The following is an 18236-nucleotide window of genomic DNA, read 5'->3' as shown; positions in this document are numbered from 1 at the left end:
TTACAACTCCTTCAATATGCTTTAGTTATTCTGTTAACTCCAGCCAATACAAAGGGTACTAGGAAAGTTTTGCAATACAGCTTTGTTTATTTAATTTTTTCAAAGTAATTTCCTCTACATTCAGTATACCTCTCCATCCTCCAAAACCAATCTTTAAACAAGTTCTGCCAAGTTTCACTAGGGAGTAAAGCACACTCGTTGTCCCAAGCCCGTAGAAGGTCCTCATCACTGGAAAACCGCCTCCCTTTTAGCTTCATTTTCACATGCGGGAACAGTGCAAAGTCGCAGGGAGCAAGGTCTGGACTGTAGGGAGGGTGCTCGAGAAGTTTCAGTCCTGTCGTGGTCAAATATTCGGTGCAGGCTTTGGCGCGGTGAGCTGGAGCATTTTCGTGATGGAGGTACCAGGTGTCCATTCTTGACTTTGGCCGCAGGTTCTTCATAGATCCAATGACTTTAGGCAGGCATTGTTCAGTATACCACTTAGCTGTGACTGTCTTCTGCGTGTCAAAAACGACACGTTCCACAATTCCACTCGATTTGAAAAATACAGCTATCATTTTCTTCTTTACAGATCGGGATTTTCTGACAATTACGGGTGTGTCATCATCATCAAAGACCCAAACTTTGTTTTGAGCCTTGGTCGGCAGATCATAATAGTACAGCCAAGTCTCGTCACCTGTCACGATGTTGTTCACATACCGAGATTGTCCCTTATCAAACTTTTTTAACATCTCCCGGCACCAAGTCACACGTTGTGTCATCTGCTCTTCAGTCAGTTGATGCGGCACCCAGAGAGAACAAAGTTTCTTCACGTGAAAATGATCTTGCAGAATCAAACAAATTGCTGGTGCATTTAGGCCCAAAGTATCCTCTATCTGTTGGTAGGTCACTCGCCTGTTTTCGTCAAGCATTTTCCTCACCGCAGTAACGTTTTCCTCCGTAACTGACGTTCGTGGCCTTCCCGGCCTCTCAGAATCCTCCAGAGTGAAATTTCCCCTTTGGAATTCTCTATACCACCTGAATATCGTTGTACGATGTGGACAATCATCATCTAGTGCAAGAGTCATTTCTTCTAAGCACTGGTCTATGGTTAAACCACGCACGAAATTATACCGCAAAACTGTCCTTATCTCACTTCGTGACCACGATGCCATCGCAAGCAATTTACACTCTCACTACTAATGAATAACTGAGCCCATCGACTTGGCGCGGCGGCTACTATGCACGTATGAACATGTCTCAACATGCAGCAACAAGCAGCTTCCTGTGATTCATTGTTGCGTCATATTGCAAAACTTTCCTAGTACCCTTTGTATAATAAACAGTTTCAGAAAAATGTGCACACATGTTAGGAAATAAATAAAATTAATTACTATCCTCACAAACTATTATTATTGGGGGTGTATACAGAAGCAGCAGCATTGGGGCATGGCACACAGGTGAATTAGTACAGATGTTCACATTATAACAGTCTTTATTTATTTGTGTTATATCCATAAAGTATAGATGAGCATAATTTCTTCATTGCAGACCAGGGTTAGGATTCACACATATTCTGATTCCAAGGTCGCTTATACCAAGGCCCGCAACATCAAGATTCTGTGCATTTTAGTATGAGGAAAAGGAGCAATACAATGCATAACATATGTTAAAATATAAAATGTTTAAAAAATATACTAACTCTAACTATATAAAACAGATACTATATGTACCATAAAAAAGAAAATACATATGATAAGTAGTAAATGATGCGGGAAGCTAGCTTATACAGCATCAACAAATAAAATCCATCACCTGTCCCCTCTAATAACTGTCTAGTTCATTCATAAATTTGTTCAAACTGCCTACTTTCATGAGTTTTGAAAGCAAATTTCCACATCTCTGTCCTGCAATCATCCTTCATTAGTTTAAATTTCTGCCCTTCCCCCATGCATTGAATGAGCAAGAGCAAGGATGCCACCGTCATTTTGCTTACTTGTTCCATTCATAGCCTTAAATATCTCAAACAGATCTCACCACTGGTACCTAGTTTACAAATGTTGCAATTTGCAGAACTGCATTCTTTCTTGGTAAGAGTACCCTTTTGCTCCATTCACTAATCTCATTGTGCTTCCCTGAACCTGTTTCTACAGATACGCATCCTTCCTGAAATGTGGCTTAACCATTACCTTATACAATGGGATAATTTCCTCCTTATTCGTACTGGCAAAATCCCTGTGGAAATCTTAGACAGAACCACATGAGCTGTCCTACCAGTTCATCTCCATCCTTATCCATTGGTGTTACCACACATTTGGTATATCATTCTGAGATTACTGGTATCCAAACGAATACCTTATAATTGTCATTGTTGCACTTGAATTGATACTTCTCGGCCCATCTGCTAATTTTTTTTAGATCTTATTGCAGTAGCATACCCTAATTATTGTTATTTATTTACTTTGTATCATCTGCAAAGTTAAACATTAAGCTTTCATCATTAATAAATACTGAAAACAATAATCAGCCCAGCACTGAATTCTGGAATACCTCCACTAATAACAGTAGTCCAAGAAGAGCAGTTACTATTGATAATCACTCTGTCTTCTGCCACTCAGCTGCCCCTCCAGAGCAGTAGCTTGTCCCTAATGCCACATTGCTCCGCTCCAGTTTGTACAGCTGTCTTCTATTTGAAACAGTATCAAAAGCTTTTGGGAAATCTAAGTATTCTAAATTATTTTTTTGCATCCAGTTCTTTTGATACTGCAGCACAGTAACCAATCATACTGGTCAGACAAGATTACCCCTTAACAAATCCGTGCTGTGACTGCATTCTTGCTTAGATGGTCCAGCAACTTCTGGCATCCTCATCCCTAAAATATTTCTTATGTGTGAGTGTAAATGTGCAAAATACCTGTGGAGTTTTTCAGCAACCACAGTAGGATCATCAAAAGTTTTGCTATTCTTCCCTAGTGGAACAGTATGATTTATCCTCTTTCGTTTAGTGTTTACATAACCAAAGAAGTCTTTGCTACTTTTCTTTGCATTCTTTGTTAGCAACTTCCCATAATCTGCCTTAGCTCACTTAGCCCATTTTTATTTTGATTGAGACTAGTTTATACTTACTATAAATTTCTGTATCTGCCGATAATTTGAAGAGCTGAAGTTCCTAACATTCAAGTGCCAAATTTTGCTAAAATCAATTTTTGCCTTGGAATAGTTCTGTGTACCAGTGCCAGTACCCTCTCTACATTCTAAGTGCCTATTAATTTATTAATTAATAATAAATTATCGAAAAAAATCACCTTTACAAAAGCAAAAGCACTTCCATTTACCCTTGACATTAGTTACATGTTTAAATAAATCCTGCTTTAATTATATTGATCACTGCCACTTAATGTTTCCTTTATCTGTGGATTTTTGAAGCATAAAAAATTACTGTCAAAAGTCAGATCAAAAGTATTGCTTTTGATTAATGCTCTCTAACATGCTGGTATAGAGAACAGCATCCAATAAATTCAGAAAGTTTCAGCTACTGTATGAATGATGAACCCACAGATGCCAATCATTATCTAGAAAGTCAAAATCTTCCATTATAAGACATTCTGATTTACTAATCCACTCTGTTTATCTGTACAGTTCATTTTACTTATCACAGTCATTAACTCTCTCATTTTTGTTTTCCCACTGCTTATGTCATATCCAACCATCAGACTGAGTCAGCATTACATTGGCTGCCCATTTCAGCTGGATGCAGTGCCTTAGATTTTATGCCATGCTTAACTAAGGTGACCTCTTCCCCCTGCACCCACATGTCATCCTCTTTAGCAGTACTTCAGATTCATCAAATTTGTTTGCTATGCTCCTATCATGAGTGAAGAACAAATGTATACATGCACCTGCTTTTGTTGTTTTAGTAACCCTAACAGCCTATATTTTCTTGTCCCATGAAGACCCCCATCAGGGATCTTGTAATCTCCAACACCTTGTTTTTCAGGCTTCTGTGTGTCCCACTAGAAACTCTGTATGTGTTAATCGTTCTCCTCTGCTTGCTCCTGCTGTTAATTTATTAGTCTGTGCATCCCTGTAGGCTAGCAGTTTTTTGGCTCCTATCATGTCTGGGCAGAATTGCAGACTTTCAAATTTAATTGTCGAGGCCACGTTATGCCAAGGATCTGAGTATATTCTTACCATGTGTACGCAATATCCAAAAATTTCATAACTTTATGCAGCATGTCCCCCCCTCCCCCACTTTTTCTTACTATTGAATACACCATGAATTGTCAAACTAATACACAAACTTATCTGTGAAAAGGTCTAAACCTCCCAAACTCTTCCTAGTACATTTCACAAATATACGTGGTCTCAGTTCTAATCTCAATAGCCGACCGGGCTAGCCGAGTGGGTTAAGTACCTGCCCAGCAACCCAAAGGTTGCGGGTTCGATTCCCGCCTCGGGCTTGGATCAAAGTACTGCAAAAACCTTGGGAGGTGCAATATGGCCACAGAAGCCGATGCGCCAACTACTACCAAATCAAAAAAAAAAAAAAAAAAAAAAAAATCTAATCTCAATGATGTCCATTTCCACTTAGTCTGTCACACCCCATGTACTTTTTCATACCAAATCTCAGTTATCGGTTGATTCAACGACTGCTCATTTCAGTTGCCCAAATTATTCACTGTATGATTTTTTTCGCCTCAAAGGTGGTACTTGTGCATATGTCCATTCCAGTATTCCCTGTCAGAGACTTGGTAATTTCGAATCTTCTCTTGTTCAATCTTCTTTGGCTTAAAATCTCTCTACCTCATTCTCTCAAATACATCTGTTCTCTCTACCGTTCTCCCAATCCAGTAATCACTTGGAACTCTTTGACTTCCTCTCTTTGCAACTCGACTTTTTCCAATCCAACTTTCCTAACAGTGAGGCAATTTTCCTTGGTGATTTTAATGTTCACAACTCCAGCTGTCTTCTGTTTTCTAGTCACAGAGACAGAGCTGGTCAAGATGCTGAGGCCTTTGCATTTGCTAATGACCTCACATAGATTGTTCATTTATCTACCGGAATACCGGACAATCCTAACCATACAGCCAAAACGTTTGATCTTTTTCTCACAAACAATCCTCTAAGTACACGGTCAAAGTTGGTGTTCCTTTAGGCACTTCAGATCACAACTTAGTGATTGTCTCTTCTCCAATGGAGCCTTTATCTCATGGCTATTCCCAACCTCATGTTGTTTGGCATTACAAGAATGCGAAATGGGATGACTTGTGAGATTTCTTTTCCTTGATCGGATTACTGTTTCAAAACTTCTGATGTCAACGTTTGCTCAGATCGTGTCAGGGATATTATTTTTGTAGGAATGGAATCCTTTATTCCACACTCCACTTTAAAATCTCGTCCTTTATCTAAACCTTGGTTTTCCAATAAATGTGCTAAGCCTGTTCAAGAATAGAATGTTGCATATTGTAATTGGCTTGTTTCCAATTCTTCAGTTTCATTTTCTGCCTACATCAAAGCTCGCGACAATTGTAAAGCAGTTATTAATCAGTCCAAACTAGATTTTGAACATGCTAAGAGTAGAAAACTTGCTTCTTGCCAAAGCTATTGGCCACAAGTTTTCCTCATCTCTGCTCCCACCTCTATCAAATCCAGATGGTTCTATTGTTCTATTCACTTCAGCCAATGATAAAGCTGACCTGCTAGCATCCCATTTTTCTTCCAACTCGTATATTAACGATCTTGGTAAAACACCTCCCACCATTCCCAACATGCTCCATTCAATGCCTCCTGTGGTCTTCCATCAAAAGGATGTCAGAAGGATTTTGATGAATCTTGATGCTAAGAAAGCTCCTGGTTCTGATAGTATTTCTCTACTTATTCTCAAAACCTGTGCTCCTGAAGTTACTCCTGTTTTGTTGCCTTTTTTCACTTTCTTATTCCAAAGGTGTTTTTTCTTCTGCTTGGAAATTTGCTCATATCCAGCCAGTTCCCAAAAAGGGTGACAAATCACTTCCATCCAGTTATCATCCCATTGTAATTACCTCTATCCTTTCTAAAGCAATGGATAAGTCAATTAATTGCCAACTCTTAAGCTATCTAGAAATCTTCCGTGTGATCAACAGTTACCAATATGGATTCCGTCAGTACGTCGATCCACTAGTGATATTCTGGCTTATGTTACCCATTTATGGACTAATTCAATGGAAAGGTTCGGTGAAACACAAGTAGTTGCTCTTGACATCTCAAAGGCTTTTGATCGTGTTTGGCATAAAGGTCTTCTAAACAAGGTTCCATCTTATGGTTTGCCAACTGTTTTTAGTAATTGGTTATCCAGTTTTCTCTCTGATCGCTCAATGAGGATGGTAGATGGCTCTCTGTCTTCTAACTTCTCCACTAATGCCGGTGTCCCCCAAGGTTCAGTTCTTTCCCCCCCACTCTTTTCCTCTTGTATATTAATGACCTTCTTCCATTGACTGGAAATCCTATCCATTGTTTTGCTGATGATAGCACATTGCATTCCATTTTCCAGTTTGAGAAACCTCGCCCTACTCAATCAGCTTCAACTTCTCAAATATCTGCTACCGATTCCTTAAATGTTGATCTCCAGATAATTCTTCAGTGGGAGAAAGACAACTTAGTTGATTTCAATCCTTCTAAAACTCAGTCTTATATCTCACAAAAAGGATTCTTCTGCTCCTATGCTTATCTTTGGTGACACTCCAATTTCTAGGCAAGATGATATATCCCTTTTGGGGATTATCTTGACTTCTAATCCCTCCTGGCACAAGCACATTACAAATATTGCTTGCTCTGCATCTAAAAAAACTTGTTTTTCTTTTCCTCTCTCGGCATTACTTTTCTTCCAAACAGTTGTGCATTCTGTACAAATCACAAATCCGCCCGCCCTGCCATGGAATATTGTTCCCACATCTGGGGCAGTGTAAATTCCATTCAGATGAGGACAGTTAGGTTAATTAATGATTCGTCTCTAACAGTCTCTCTCCACTCTGTCTCATAGATGTTCTGTTTCTGCTGCATGCCCTTTCTACAGATATTTCCATTGGCACTGTTCTTCTGAATTGGCTTCTATAATTCCCGTTCTCTCTCTCTCTCTCTCTCTCTCTCTCTCTCTCTCTCTCTCTCTCTCTCTCTCTCTCTCTCAAACACAGTCCAAACACGTGCCACCTCCAGCCAACATCCATTTACTGTTCAACTTCAAACTCACAGAACCAACTTTTCATCTTTCTCGTTTATTCATTCAGCTGCCGTTTTCTTGAACAACCTTCCTTCATACGTATTTCCTGAAAATTACAGTCTACAGAAGTTCCAGTCTAAGGTCAACAAATATTTTCTTTCGTCTTCTCAACCTCCAATCCATGCACTGTACTAAGTAGTATGGGTTCTAATACTTCTCCTTTGGGGTTTTCATAAAAAAAAAAAAAAAAGTCATCAGATGTCACTTCTCCACTCATACTGGTAATGACAAGGCCAATTCACAATGGTGGAAGTAACTGAAAGAAGTAAATGATACACTTGAGTAGACTGTATTCTGCACAATAAAAAGTTTTTGTTTATAATCCAGTCACCGAGTCATTAACCATATCTAGCTGTCAATGTGGCTCGAACCAGTCAATTCAAATACATTTGCACTACTGAACTCCTCGACTGACAACTTGCTTGAAGTGTGGCTGGTTTTTTACCATACATTACATCTTTCAAATAGAAATTGAGTGGAGTTAAATTAGATGAATGTGGTGGATACCTGACACTTCCTCATGAACCCAGTAGGTTGATGAGGAAGTGTCTGACATTGTAGTAGTTAGTAGTAGTGGCATGTGATGCAAGAAAGCAAGTGTATGCAGCATCAGCCAAAAAAAAAAAAAAAAAAAATACAAAACAATCCCTTCTAAATATTTGTCCAGTTCCTCCTTAAATTTATTTAACCTATCAACTTCCACAACGACAGATTGAAGTTCATTCCAGCAATTAACCATCTGCTGGCTAAAGGCAAATTTCCGCACATCTATTCTACATCAGTACTTCCTCAATGACAGATGTAGAATAGTTGTACCCCCCCCCCTTTGGTTCGTAATCTGAACACGTGGAAGAATCCCATCAGAATTTAGCATGCTCAACCCATTCAAGGCCTTATGTACCTCAATCAGATCACCACACAGGTGCCTAGTTTCCAGCCACTGCAATTTGCAGAACTTAAGCCTCTCCTGGTAAGAGGATCCCTTCATTCCCCCTCACCAGTCTTGTTGCCCTTCTCTGCACATGTCCAAGCAAATCTACATCCTTCCTAAAATGAAGCCTCCACCTGCATGCGCAGTACTCAAGGCATGGCCTGACCATTGCCTTATACAGAGGGAGTATCACCTCCTTTTCCTTGCTAGCAAAATTCCTATCATTGACAATGCCCCATGACCTGCCCTGGCAGCCTGTCTGCATTGCTCAGAAAACTTCATATCTGACTGCACAATTACTCCCAAGTCTTTTTCATTTTCTACCACCTTAAGTTTAGTACCATACAGTTGGTACGTTTTTCTGGGGTTAATTCTACCCATATGTAGTAATTTGCATTTGTCAATGTTAAACTTCAGTTGCCACTTCTCAGCCAATCTTCCCAACTTTTCTAGATCCTGTTGCAGTATCACACTGCCATTACTGTCTTTAACAACCCTACCGACCTTTTCATCATCTGCATACTTGGCTATTAAGCTTGATATACCTTCATCAATATCATTGATAAATATACAAAACAACAGTGGACCCAACATCTAACCCTGTGGGACTCCACTAATAACATTAGTTCATGAAGAGCAGTTCCCATTGATTACCACCCTCTGTCTTCTCCTACTCAACCATCCTTTTATCCATTGTAGCAACTTACCCTTAAAACCATTCTGCTCCAATTTGTATACAGTAGTCTTCTATGCACAGCAGTGTCAAAAGTTTCCTGAAATCCAAGTATATGACATCAAAATTATTTTTTGCATCCAGTTCCTTTGTAACCACATCATAATATCCTATCAAATTTGTCAGACAAGACTTTCCCTTAACAAACACATGCTGTGTCTGAGTTATTGCTGCAGTCATGTCTAGATGATCCTGCAATGCATCTTTAACCAGTGACTCCATTATTTTACCCGGAACAGAAGTTAAACTAACTGGTCTGTAATTACTCGTGTCACCCTTCAATCCCCCTTTGTGAATTCGGGACACATTTGCATATCTCCAGTCCGTGGGTACCTCCCCTGAGTCCAAGGATGCTCTCATAATTATGGCTAAGGGGTTTGCTTACTTCCTTTGCCACCTCCTTTAATATAACTGGATAGATCCCATCCACTCCAAGTGCCTTTCTTATGTTTAACTTCAACAATTTCTCCTCCACTTTGTTGTCAGTTATTACAAAATCATTAAGCACCCTGTTACAGTTTGATAACCTTGTGGAATTTTCAAACCTTAATAACTCCTCATGTGTGAATGTAGATGCTAAATCCAATCTTGTTGCCCTTCTTTGTACTCCTTCTAGCAACTCTACATCCTTCCTAAAATGAGGCCTCCAGACCTGTACACAGTACTCTAGGTGTGGCCTGCCCATTGCCTTGTATAGCAAGATAATCACCTCCCTATCGCTGCTAGCAAAATTCCTATATATCATTGACAAGACTCCATGACCTGCCCTGGCAGCCTATCTTCACTGCTCAGCGAACTTCATATTTGAATGCACAATTATCCCCAGGTCTTTTTCACTTTCCACTTCCCTGAGTGTAGTACCACAGAGTTGGTGCGTTTCTCTTCGGTTATTGCTACCCATGTGCATTGCGTTGCATTTGTCAATATTAAACTTGAGTTGCCACTTCTCAGCCCATTTTCCCAACTTATACAGATCCAGTTGGAGTAGCATACTCTCTTTACTGTCGTTAACAACCCTGCCAACTTTTGTATCATCTGCAAACTTGGACATTAAACCTGATATATACCTTCATCAATATCATTGATAAATATACAAAACAACAATGGGCCCAACACCAAACCTAAATGTGGTGTTACAGGAGAATACTGCGTATTTCTTACTTGGATTGAAGAACAAATGAGTGGGTTTGTAATAAAATTGGCAGGTCTAAAATTCTTCTTCATAGCATCAACAAAAAAAAAACTCGAGTTTTTGGGTTATATTGTAAGATGAGAAAACTTTCTGTTGAAGAATATAATGGAAGGAAAAATCAAGGGGAAGAGGTGCAGAGTAAGACCTGCAACTAGGTGGAAGGATGGGATCAGGAAACATCTGGGCATGACACTGCGATGCCATTCGTAGAGCACATGATCGATGCAGTTGGAGGAATTTGTTGGTGGCCACAACAGCTGCTCAGAGAGCTGTGTGACTGGAAGAAGAAGAGTATGTATATCCCACATTATGTTAAGCTCTTTGTAAACCCTTTTCGCCTTTGCCATCCAGGGTGTATTAGTGATGGCCAAGTGGTTAAAAAAAGCCTAAGGCTCACACTGCACCAGCCAAAATGAAACAAGTAAAAATAATAATAAATAAATATTTAATAAATAATAAAAGAAAAGGAATAGACAACCTATGCATTTCTCTCCTCCTGTAGGTCCAGCTGACCTTTGAATTTCCTTAAATGTCAGCCTCTACCACCCATATAGGTAATTTATTCCAGTAATTTATAACTCACTGGCTAAAATAAAACTTCCTGCAATCCAGTCTAAACATCTCCCCCTCCCCTGTAATGTGATATTATGGCCCCTTGTACTAGAATCATTTATAACCATGAAAATTTCATCCTCTTTCATTTTGCTTATGCCTTTCAGAGCCTTAAACACCTCAATCAAGTCTCCTCTAAGCTGCCTAGTTTCCAAGCTCTGCAACCCATATTTTCAGTCTTTCATCATAGGGATGCCCTTTTGCTGATCTCACCAGACTTGTTACCCCTCCTTAGACCCTTTCAAGAAGCACAATGTTTTTCTTTAAGTGCAAAGTGTCATCTAACAATAGCTTTATATAATGGTATTATGACATCCTTATATCTACTAGCAATGTTTGATAAATCATCGACAGGACACCATGAGCCTTTCTTGCAACCTGTCTACAATGCTCGGAGAACTTCATGGCTAACCGTATTATAACACTCAAATCCCTTTCCTCCACTACTGGCTGGTGCCTCTGTAGCCAGGTGGGCAGGAGCAGCAGTGCGTAGCACATGCTTCTTGGATTAGACCGGGGTTCGAGCCCATCCCCACCAAATACGGAGGATGCGGAAAGCTCAGGGAATGACCACCGCATATCCCCGGAGCAATATGGCCTTAGTTGCTAATGCTCCTAAAAACCAAATAACAACAACCACTACTGACTTTAGTTCAACTCCACCAAGTGTATAAATTATTTTGGGGTTACGGTTCCCCAGGTGTAATATCTTGCACTTTGCTGGATTAAAGCATAGTTGCCATTTTCTGACCATCCCTGAAGAGTCTATCTTGGTCACTCTGAAGAAGCTCTTCAGATTACATTGGAGATACATTGGCACTTCTCCAATCCAATGGAATAACTTCCGAGTCCAGTGATGCTCTCGTAATTAGCTTCAATGAGCTCACTTGCTGCCTCCCTTAATATTATATGATATATGCCATCAACCCTAGGAGCGTTACTGGTGTGTAGGCTCAAAAGTTTTTTCATTAAATAAACGTGAAATTGCAACATCATTGATTACATTTTTTCCAAATTCACTCCCATATTTTCTCATCAACATAAAGGATTTTTCTTTTGTAAATATCAATGCAAAGTAACTTTTGAGTTCATCTGCAACTTCAACTGGGGCATCCAATCCTATCCCACGTCCATTACATAAGGGTCTGATTTGGTTTGTCCTCTTTTTTGCATCATATATGTGAAGAATTCCTTATCCCCACTCTGTTTCCTTTGCCAGTGATTTCTCATGTGGCTTTGCCAGCCTGACCTTTTCTATGGCACTATTACAGACCAATTTTTAGCTGTTATATAGGCTTCAGTACTTTTTATTGCTCTGTAACTTTTCTATGCCATATTTTTCTGCTCGAGGAATGTGGCAACTTCCTTATTCATCCAACTTGGAATCTTCCGCATGAAGTATTGTTTAATGGTATATATGTATTCATGACTTCTGTGATTAATGTTTAAAGTATACCATAATTCAATTGTATTTTCTCTCTGTGCGATGTCTACCCTGTTAATAGAGGCTGTGTAGCACCTTAAGCTGTCCTAATTTCTTTTCCAGAAATTATAACCCATTCCTTTGCCTTTAACTACTGCAACCTCTTTCTTCATTGTCCACCCTAGAACTCCGCGATCATTTCCTGGTACTGGTTCCTATAATTTCAACCCTATTATGTCGTCTGATTCAAGTGTGATGAAGTCTAGAATATTCTTTTCCCTAGTGTTTTCCTGACATGTATATAAAAATAAAAATCATCTCGTTGATTTCTAAATTTTGTCTCCCATATGGAGTTTCCTTCCCATTTGCTCCAGTCAGTTATAGGCAAATTAAAATCACCCATACTAAGACATATTGACCTGTAGATTACTCCCACTCTTGTTATAATTTTGCTTCCAACTATCTCACACCATATGGATTCTATAGTGCCATCCGAAACGTTTTAATCCATGAAGGCTTTCATCGCGCTCAGGCTGCTTTTGATAAGAAGCATGACCTCAACACCCCTTCTATCTTCCCTATCCTTCTTATAGTTTTTGCTTTCGTAGACGTGGCTACCGTTGTCTGAAGCACTGTTTTTAAATTCTATACGGTGGGACCAACTGATCATGTTACAAACAGCAAATTCAAAATGGGAAGCATTCAAAGAATTAATCTTGGAAGCTATTGGCTTTTAATACCACCTAAGAAATATTGTTCAAGGTTTAGGCCTAAATGGATGTCAGATGAACTAATGAGACGTGGCAGAGAAGAAAAATGCATGGAATACATAAATTAACAGGTGACACGGGAGCCTATGATAGATATAAGATAATCTGTAACCAAGTGACAAAGGCGGTTAGGCGGCAAAGGCAGATTATGAGAAATCTTTGGCAAAGGATGCAAAGAAAAACAACAAAGAGTTCTTTACCTGTGAAAACTCTAGAAGGAAAGGGATGAATCAGATTGGTCCACTGGATATTGATGGTTCAATTGTTGATGATCCTGCTCAGGTGGCTAACAAACTAAATGAGTATTTTGCATCTACATTCACACATGAGGAGTTATCCAGGTAGGGGAATTTCAGAGGTGTATTAAACTCTGGCAGTGAGCTAGATGATTTTGTAATAACTGAGAGCAAAGTGGAGGAGAAATTGTTGAAGATAACATAAGAAAGGCACCTGGGATGGATGGGATCTAGCCAGTTATATTAAAGGAGGCAGCAAAGGAAGTAAGCAAACTCTTAGCCATAATTATGAGAGCTTCTTTGCACTCAGGGGACTAGAGATGTGCAAATGTGACCCCAATTCACAAAGGAGGATCAAAGGGCAACATAAGTAATTACAGACATGTTAGTTTAACTTCTGTTCCAGAGAAATTAATGGAGGCACTGGTTACAGAAGCACTGCAGGATCATCTAGATCCTGAAGTGCTTCTTTAACCAAAACTTATAAAGACTTCAGTTATAGCTTGAACACAGCATTGGTTTGTTAAGGATAAGTCTTGTCTGACCAATTTGATTGGATACTGTGATGTGGCCACAAAGGAACTGGATGCAAAGATTAATTTTGATATCATATATTTGGATCTTAGAAAGGCTTTTGATATTGTTGCACATGGAGACTGCTGCACAAATATTGATGACTGTATATCAGGCTTAATGTCTAAGTTTACAGACGATACAAAGGTCGATAGCATTGTTAATGACACTAATGACAGTATGCTACTGCAACAGGATCTAGAAAAGTTGAGCAGATGGGCTGAGAGGTGACAATTGAAGTTCACCATTGACAAATGTAAAGTACTGCATATAGGAAGCAGTAACCCCAGAATAACGTATCAACTGTGTGGTACTATAATCAGCACCTGAGGGTAATTGTGTAGTCAGATATGAAATTTTCTTAGCAGTCAGAAGGTCTGCAAGGTAGCTCATGGTGTCTTGTCAATGATATACGGGAATTTTTTCTAGCAGGGATAAGGAGGTGATTATCCTGTTGTATAAAGCAACGGTTAGGCCACACATTGAGTACTGTATACAGGTCTGGAGACCTCATTTTAAGAAGGATGTAGAGCTGCTTGAATGAGTACAGAGAAGGGCAACAAGATTAGTAAATGGAACAAAGGGTTGCTTTTACGAAGAAAGGCTGAAATTTGCAAATTATAGTGTCTGGAGACTAGGCACCTGTGAGGTGATCTGATTGAGGTGTATTAAGGCCTTGAATGGTTTGAGCATGGGGAATGTTGGGATTCTTCCTCTTACTCAGAATAATCGCCGGAGAGGGCGCAAATTCAAATTAAGGAAAGACAGTTGTAGGATAGATTGGCACAAACTTCCATCTGTCATTGTTGAAGTTGATAGGACTAAATAGATTCAAGGCGGAACTAGACAAACATTTGGAGCAAGTGGAGGGGTGAAATGAGGTTTTTTTTTTTTTTTTTTTGTCTGATCCTGTATAAGCTAGTTTCTTGCATCATATGCCTTTACTAATTCTAATGCTAAATACATTGTAGATGCCATACTGAAATTCTTCACCCCCTACCTCCAGGTTTCACCACGTTTCCATAAGCCCTATTATTTCAACGTTACTTGTCCTAACAGGCGCCTCTGTAGCCAGGTGGGCAGGAGCAGCAGTGCATAGCACACGCTTCTTGATTAGACCGGCGTTCGAGCCAGTGACCACCAAATACGGAGGATGCGGAAAGGTCAGAGAATGACCACCACATATTCCCGGAACAATATGGCCTTAGTTGCTAATGCTCCTAAAAACAAACAACAACAACAAATTCCTGTAGTCCCCTGAGCAACTCTTTGAGAGTATTTTATGAAGACTGATGAACCTATGTACCCACTCTTCCTTACACTTTCCATCGGTTTCTGCAGCCTACTTGAACGTTTCATGGCCTTACTAATGGCATGACATTTACATTTGGCAATTACATCAGCCACCATTGATCTAAGACATTGCACTTTCATGAACAGATTGATTGCTAATATAGCATTATATGGTGACTGATAATGAATGTCGATAAGCCTTTACTCATCTAATGTAGTTTGTTGATCTGCTTTCTTTTAGCATGAATGCAATTGCTTTTTCACCTGTTCCTCATGTTTGGATGGTGAGTACTGTTTATTTTTCACAAATCCAAGGGATGGCTAGTTACTTCTGGCAAAGCAGTGTATAATTCTCTGCTAAACAAATGTAACAAGAAAGTTACTGATAGGAAATTTCTTACTACATCTTAATTTATAACTTAAAAATTAAAATTGAATGTAGTAAATTGTGGTGCTGATAGTATAATTTTTTATCTATAATTGAATATAGTGTAAGATCTCTAGATTATCACTTAAATTGTAATTAATGCAGAGTTAATTTTTTATTGTTATATAAACATTTGAAATAGTGGTTTGTTGACATTTTTCGTTATTAAGGAGCTGCATGAAAGCACTATGTATGATCATCTAAGAGAACGCAGTGGCCAGTTAAACCCTCTCCTTCCACAGCAGACTCTAGCAGCTCCAAGTTTACAACAACCATGGGGAGTTGTTGCTGCAGCAGCCAATCCAAATCCAGCTCACTGTGCTGTGGTCCCTGGTCACCAACAGCAGCAGACAATGATTTCACAACGTGCTTTGGGTGGAAATGGCCCTGTAACATTGAATGTTTCATCAAAAAGACAGACAAAATTAAGGTAAGGAAATAACTTACTTTCCTCTCCTTTTCCTTTCATTATTATGAATGTTCACTTACTAAATAAAGTTTACACACTGAATTTTGTTGTCAATTTGAATGTTTAGCCATTTTATATTCTGAACTTTTAAATGATCATCTAAGAGAACGCAGTGGCCAGTTAAACCCTCTCCTTCCACAGCAGACTCTAGCAGCTCCAAGTTTACAACAACCATGGGGAGTTGTTGCTGCAGCAGCCAATCCAAATCCAGCTCACTGTGCTGTGGTCCCTGGTCACCAACAGCAGCAGACAATGATTTCACAACGTGCTTTGGTTTTAAAGGTTTGCAGCAAAAGGAAATGTTAAAGGTTGCAGAATTTCACATAAATTGCATGAATTAAATTTAGATATTAGTATTAGTATTAGCAACACCAAATGATGCAAGGAAGTCAACTTTTTCTGCATCAGCCAAAAATAAATAAATATATATATAATTAAAATAAAACAGAATATTTATACTATTTCAATCCCGTGCAGTAATCTCTTTAAACTTGGCCAGACTCACTGCCCCCTCTATGTTGGGAAGCCATTTATTCCACTGTTCAATGGCCCGCTGCTTATAGATGAACTTCATGAGATTCAATTTTTTTGTTATTTCCTGAGATTTTTTATTTGTGTTCTCTGATTTACATCTTGACTATGAAGGAGAACACAATTTGTTTTCAAATCGACATTAAAAAAAATGCCTTGATTCTGTGGTATTCATCAAACATTGCTATAATATATAATCTTATTTGACTCTTGATTTATCACCATTTTTGTCTTTTGGGGGGTTTTTTATTTATTTATTTTTTTATTTTATTCCATGAGTTGTAGAGAGTGATTCTTGTTATATAATAATGAAGTCAGAAGTGATCGTTCTTTTCTGAAGCACCCTACTTGATGGTGATAGAATAACTATGCATTTCTCTTTTGTATTTTCTTATGTGGTACTGGACCCTTTATCCAGAAGTCCCAAGGTTTCTGGATTTCAGGTCCTTAGAAAGAAAAATTAGAAAACATGCAAAATAAATAATTAAAAACATGTGCAGTCAGACCTCTATATAACAAAATTGATCATTCCCTTGAAAAAATTCGTTATACAGAAATATGACCTTTTCAATGAAAAATACTGCAAATTCAAAAATATAGTAAATGTTGGGAAATAAATCAAAAATAAGTGGGAATGAATACATTTTCTAACATTAACTTCTAACAAAATTAATTTTTAATGCATACATATTATAACTACTTATATAATGCGCACAATGTATTACAGTAGAATCTCGTTAATACAAAGTTCAAGGGACCTAAATTTTCACGTTTTGTAATTACGAGGTTTGTAGTAATGAGGTCCAACAAAAGTGTCAAAATTTTACCTTTATTATTATTATTTTTTTATTTATTTTTTGGCACATACTATATATCTAAGAATAATAATAAATAATAATAATATCAAAAATAAACTAATCACAAGTTTTAGAAACTTCTTTAAGTGCTGTAGTATAATGACTTGTAATGTATTAAGATAGCGTAGCTTGATTTTCAGTGTTTACCTCTTGAATGATCCACTTGGATGTAATGTGATTATAGAAGACACATAGTTAATGTGTCTTCTATAATCACATTACATCCAAGCAGATCATTCAAGAGGTAAGTGCTGAAAATTAAGCTACGCTATCTTAATACATTAATAAAAAATAATAAAAACAAATGCCTTGTCTAATAATATACTATAGGATTGACACACTTCAAAGATTTTATTTTATTTTATTTGTAAGATATACTAAGAGAAAAGCAATTAACAGAAATTAAAATATTATACAGCATATATTTTGATATATACAGTATTTTAGTATCACAGTAAAAGAATTAATCTTAATATAAAAGGAGACATACAGTCCATTAACTTTTTTGATAAATTAATGTAATTTAAAGAAAGAATCCAGTGTTGTTTGCACAGTTTTTATTTTCCTATATGCATTTATAACTACAGCACAGACCCTATAAAATGCAATAGTTGTTTCCTTATCAATGCATTTTGGGCATCTTTTTTAGATGGTAGTGTATGTGTGCTTCTTCACTTTCACTGTCACTTGTAACAAAAACATCATTGTTTTGCTTGGTGTTTAGCAGCTCTTCTGGTGTTGCATTGCTGTGGTAGAAACTATATGTACCTTCACAATCTCTTCAAATTTGCCAACAAAATCCATAGCTCCTTCAAATTCCTCAATGTTGCTATCACATTTGTCTGTTGCATGTTTTTTGATGATATTCTCTCCAAAGCCACTCTTTCTAAAGCAGTTAATTATTACATTTGATGTAATACTGTTCCAAGCAATACAAAATTACAGATAGCATCCA

The 18236-nt window shown here is 38.2% G+C and overlaps 1 protein-coding gene across 4 annotated transcripts in view; it reads left to right on the top strand.

Moving 5' to 3' along the window:
- Positions 1-18236, top strand: part of LOC150077290 (uncharacterized) — a 427304-nt gene that overhangs the window by 304978 nt on the left and 104090 nt on the right. For all 4 annotated transcript variants that reach the window (XM_090386488.1, XM_090386489.1, XM_090386485.1 and 1 more), the window contains one exon: positions 15595-15854. In XM_090386488.1, the coding sequence (XP_090242614.1) occupies positions 15595-15854 (260 nt within the window). The remainder of the gene's footprint in view (positions 1-15594; positions 15855-18236) is intronic.

The sequence above is a fragment of the Mastigoproctus giganteus genome, chromosome 12, assembly GCF_048544385.1.
Source record: "Mastigoproctus giganteus isolate SK-2022 chromosome 12, ASM4854438v1, whole genome shotgun sequence".
Taxonomy (NCBI): domain Eukaryota; kingdom Metazoa; phylum Arthropoda; class Arachnida; order Uropygi; family Thelyphonidae; genus Mastigoproctus; species Mastigoproctus giganteus.
The sequence above is the reverse complement of the archived record's forward strand: the minus strand, read 5'-3'. Positions and strand labels throughout refer to the sequence as shown.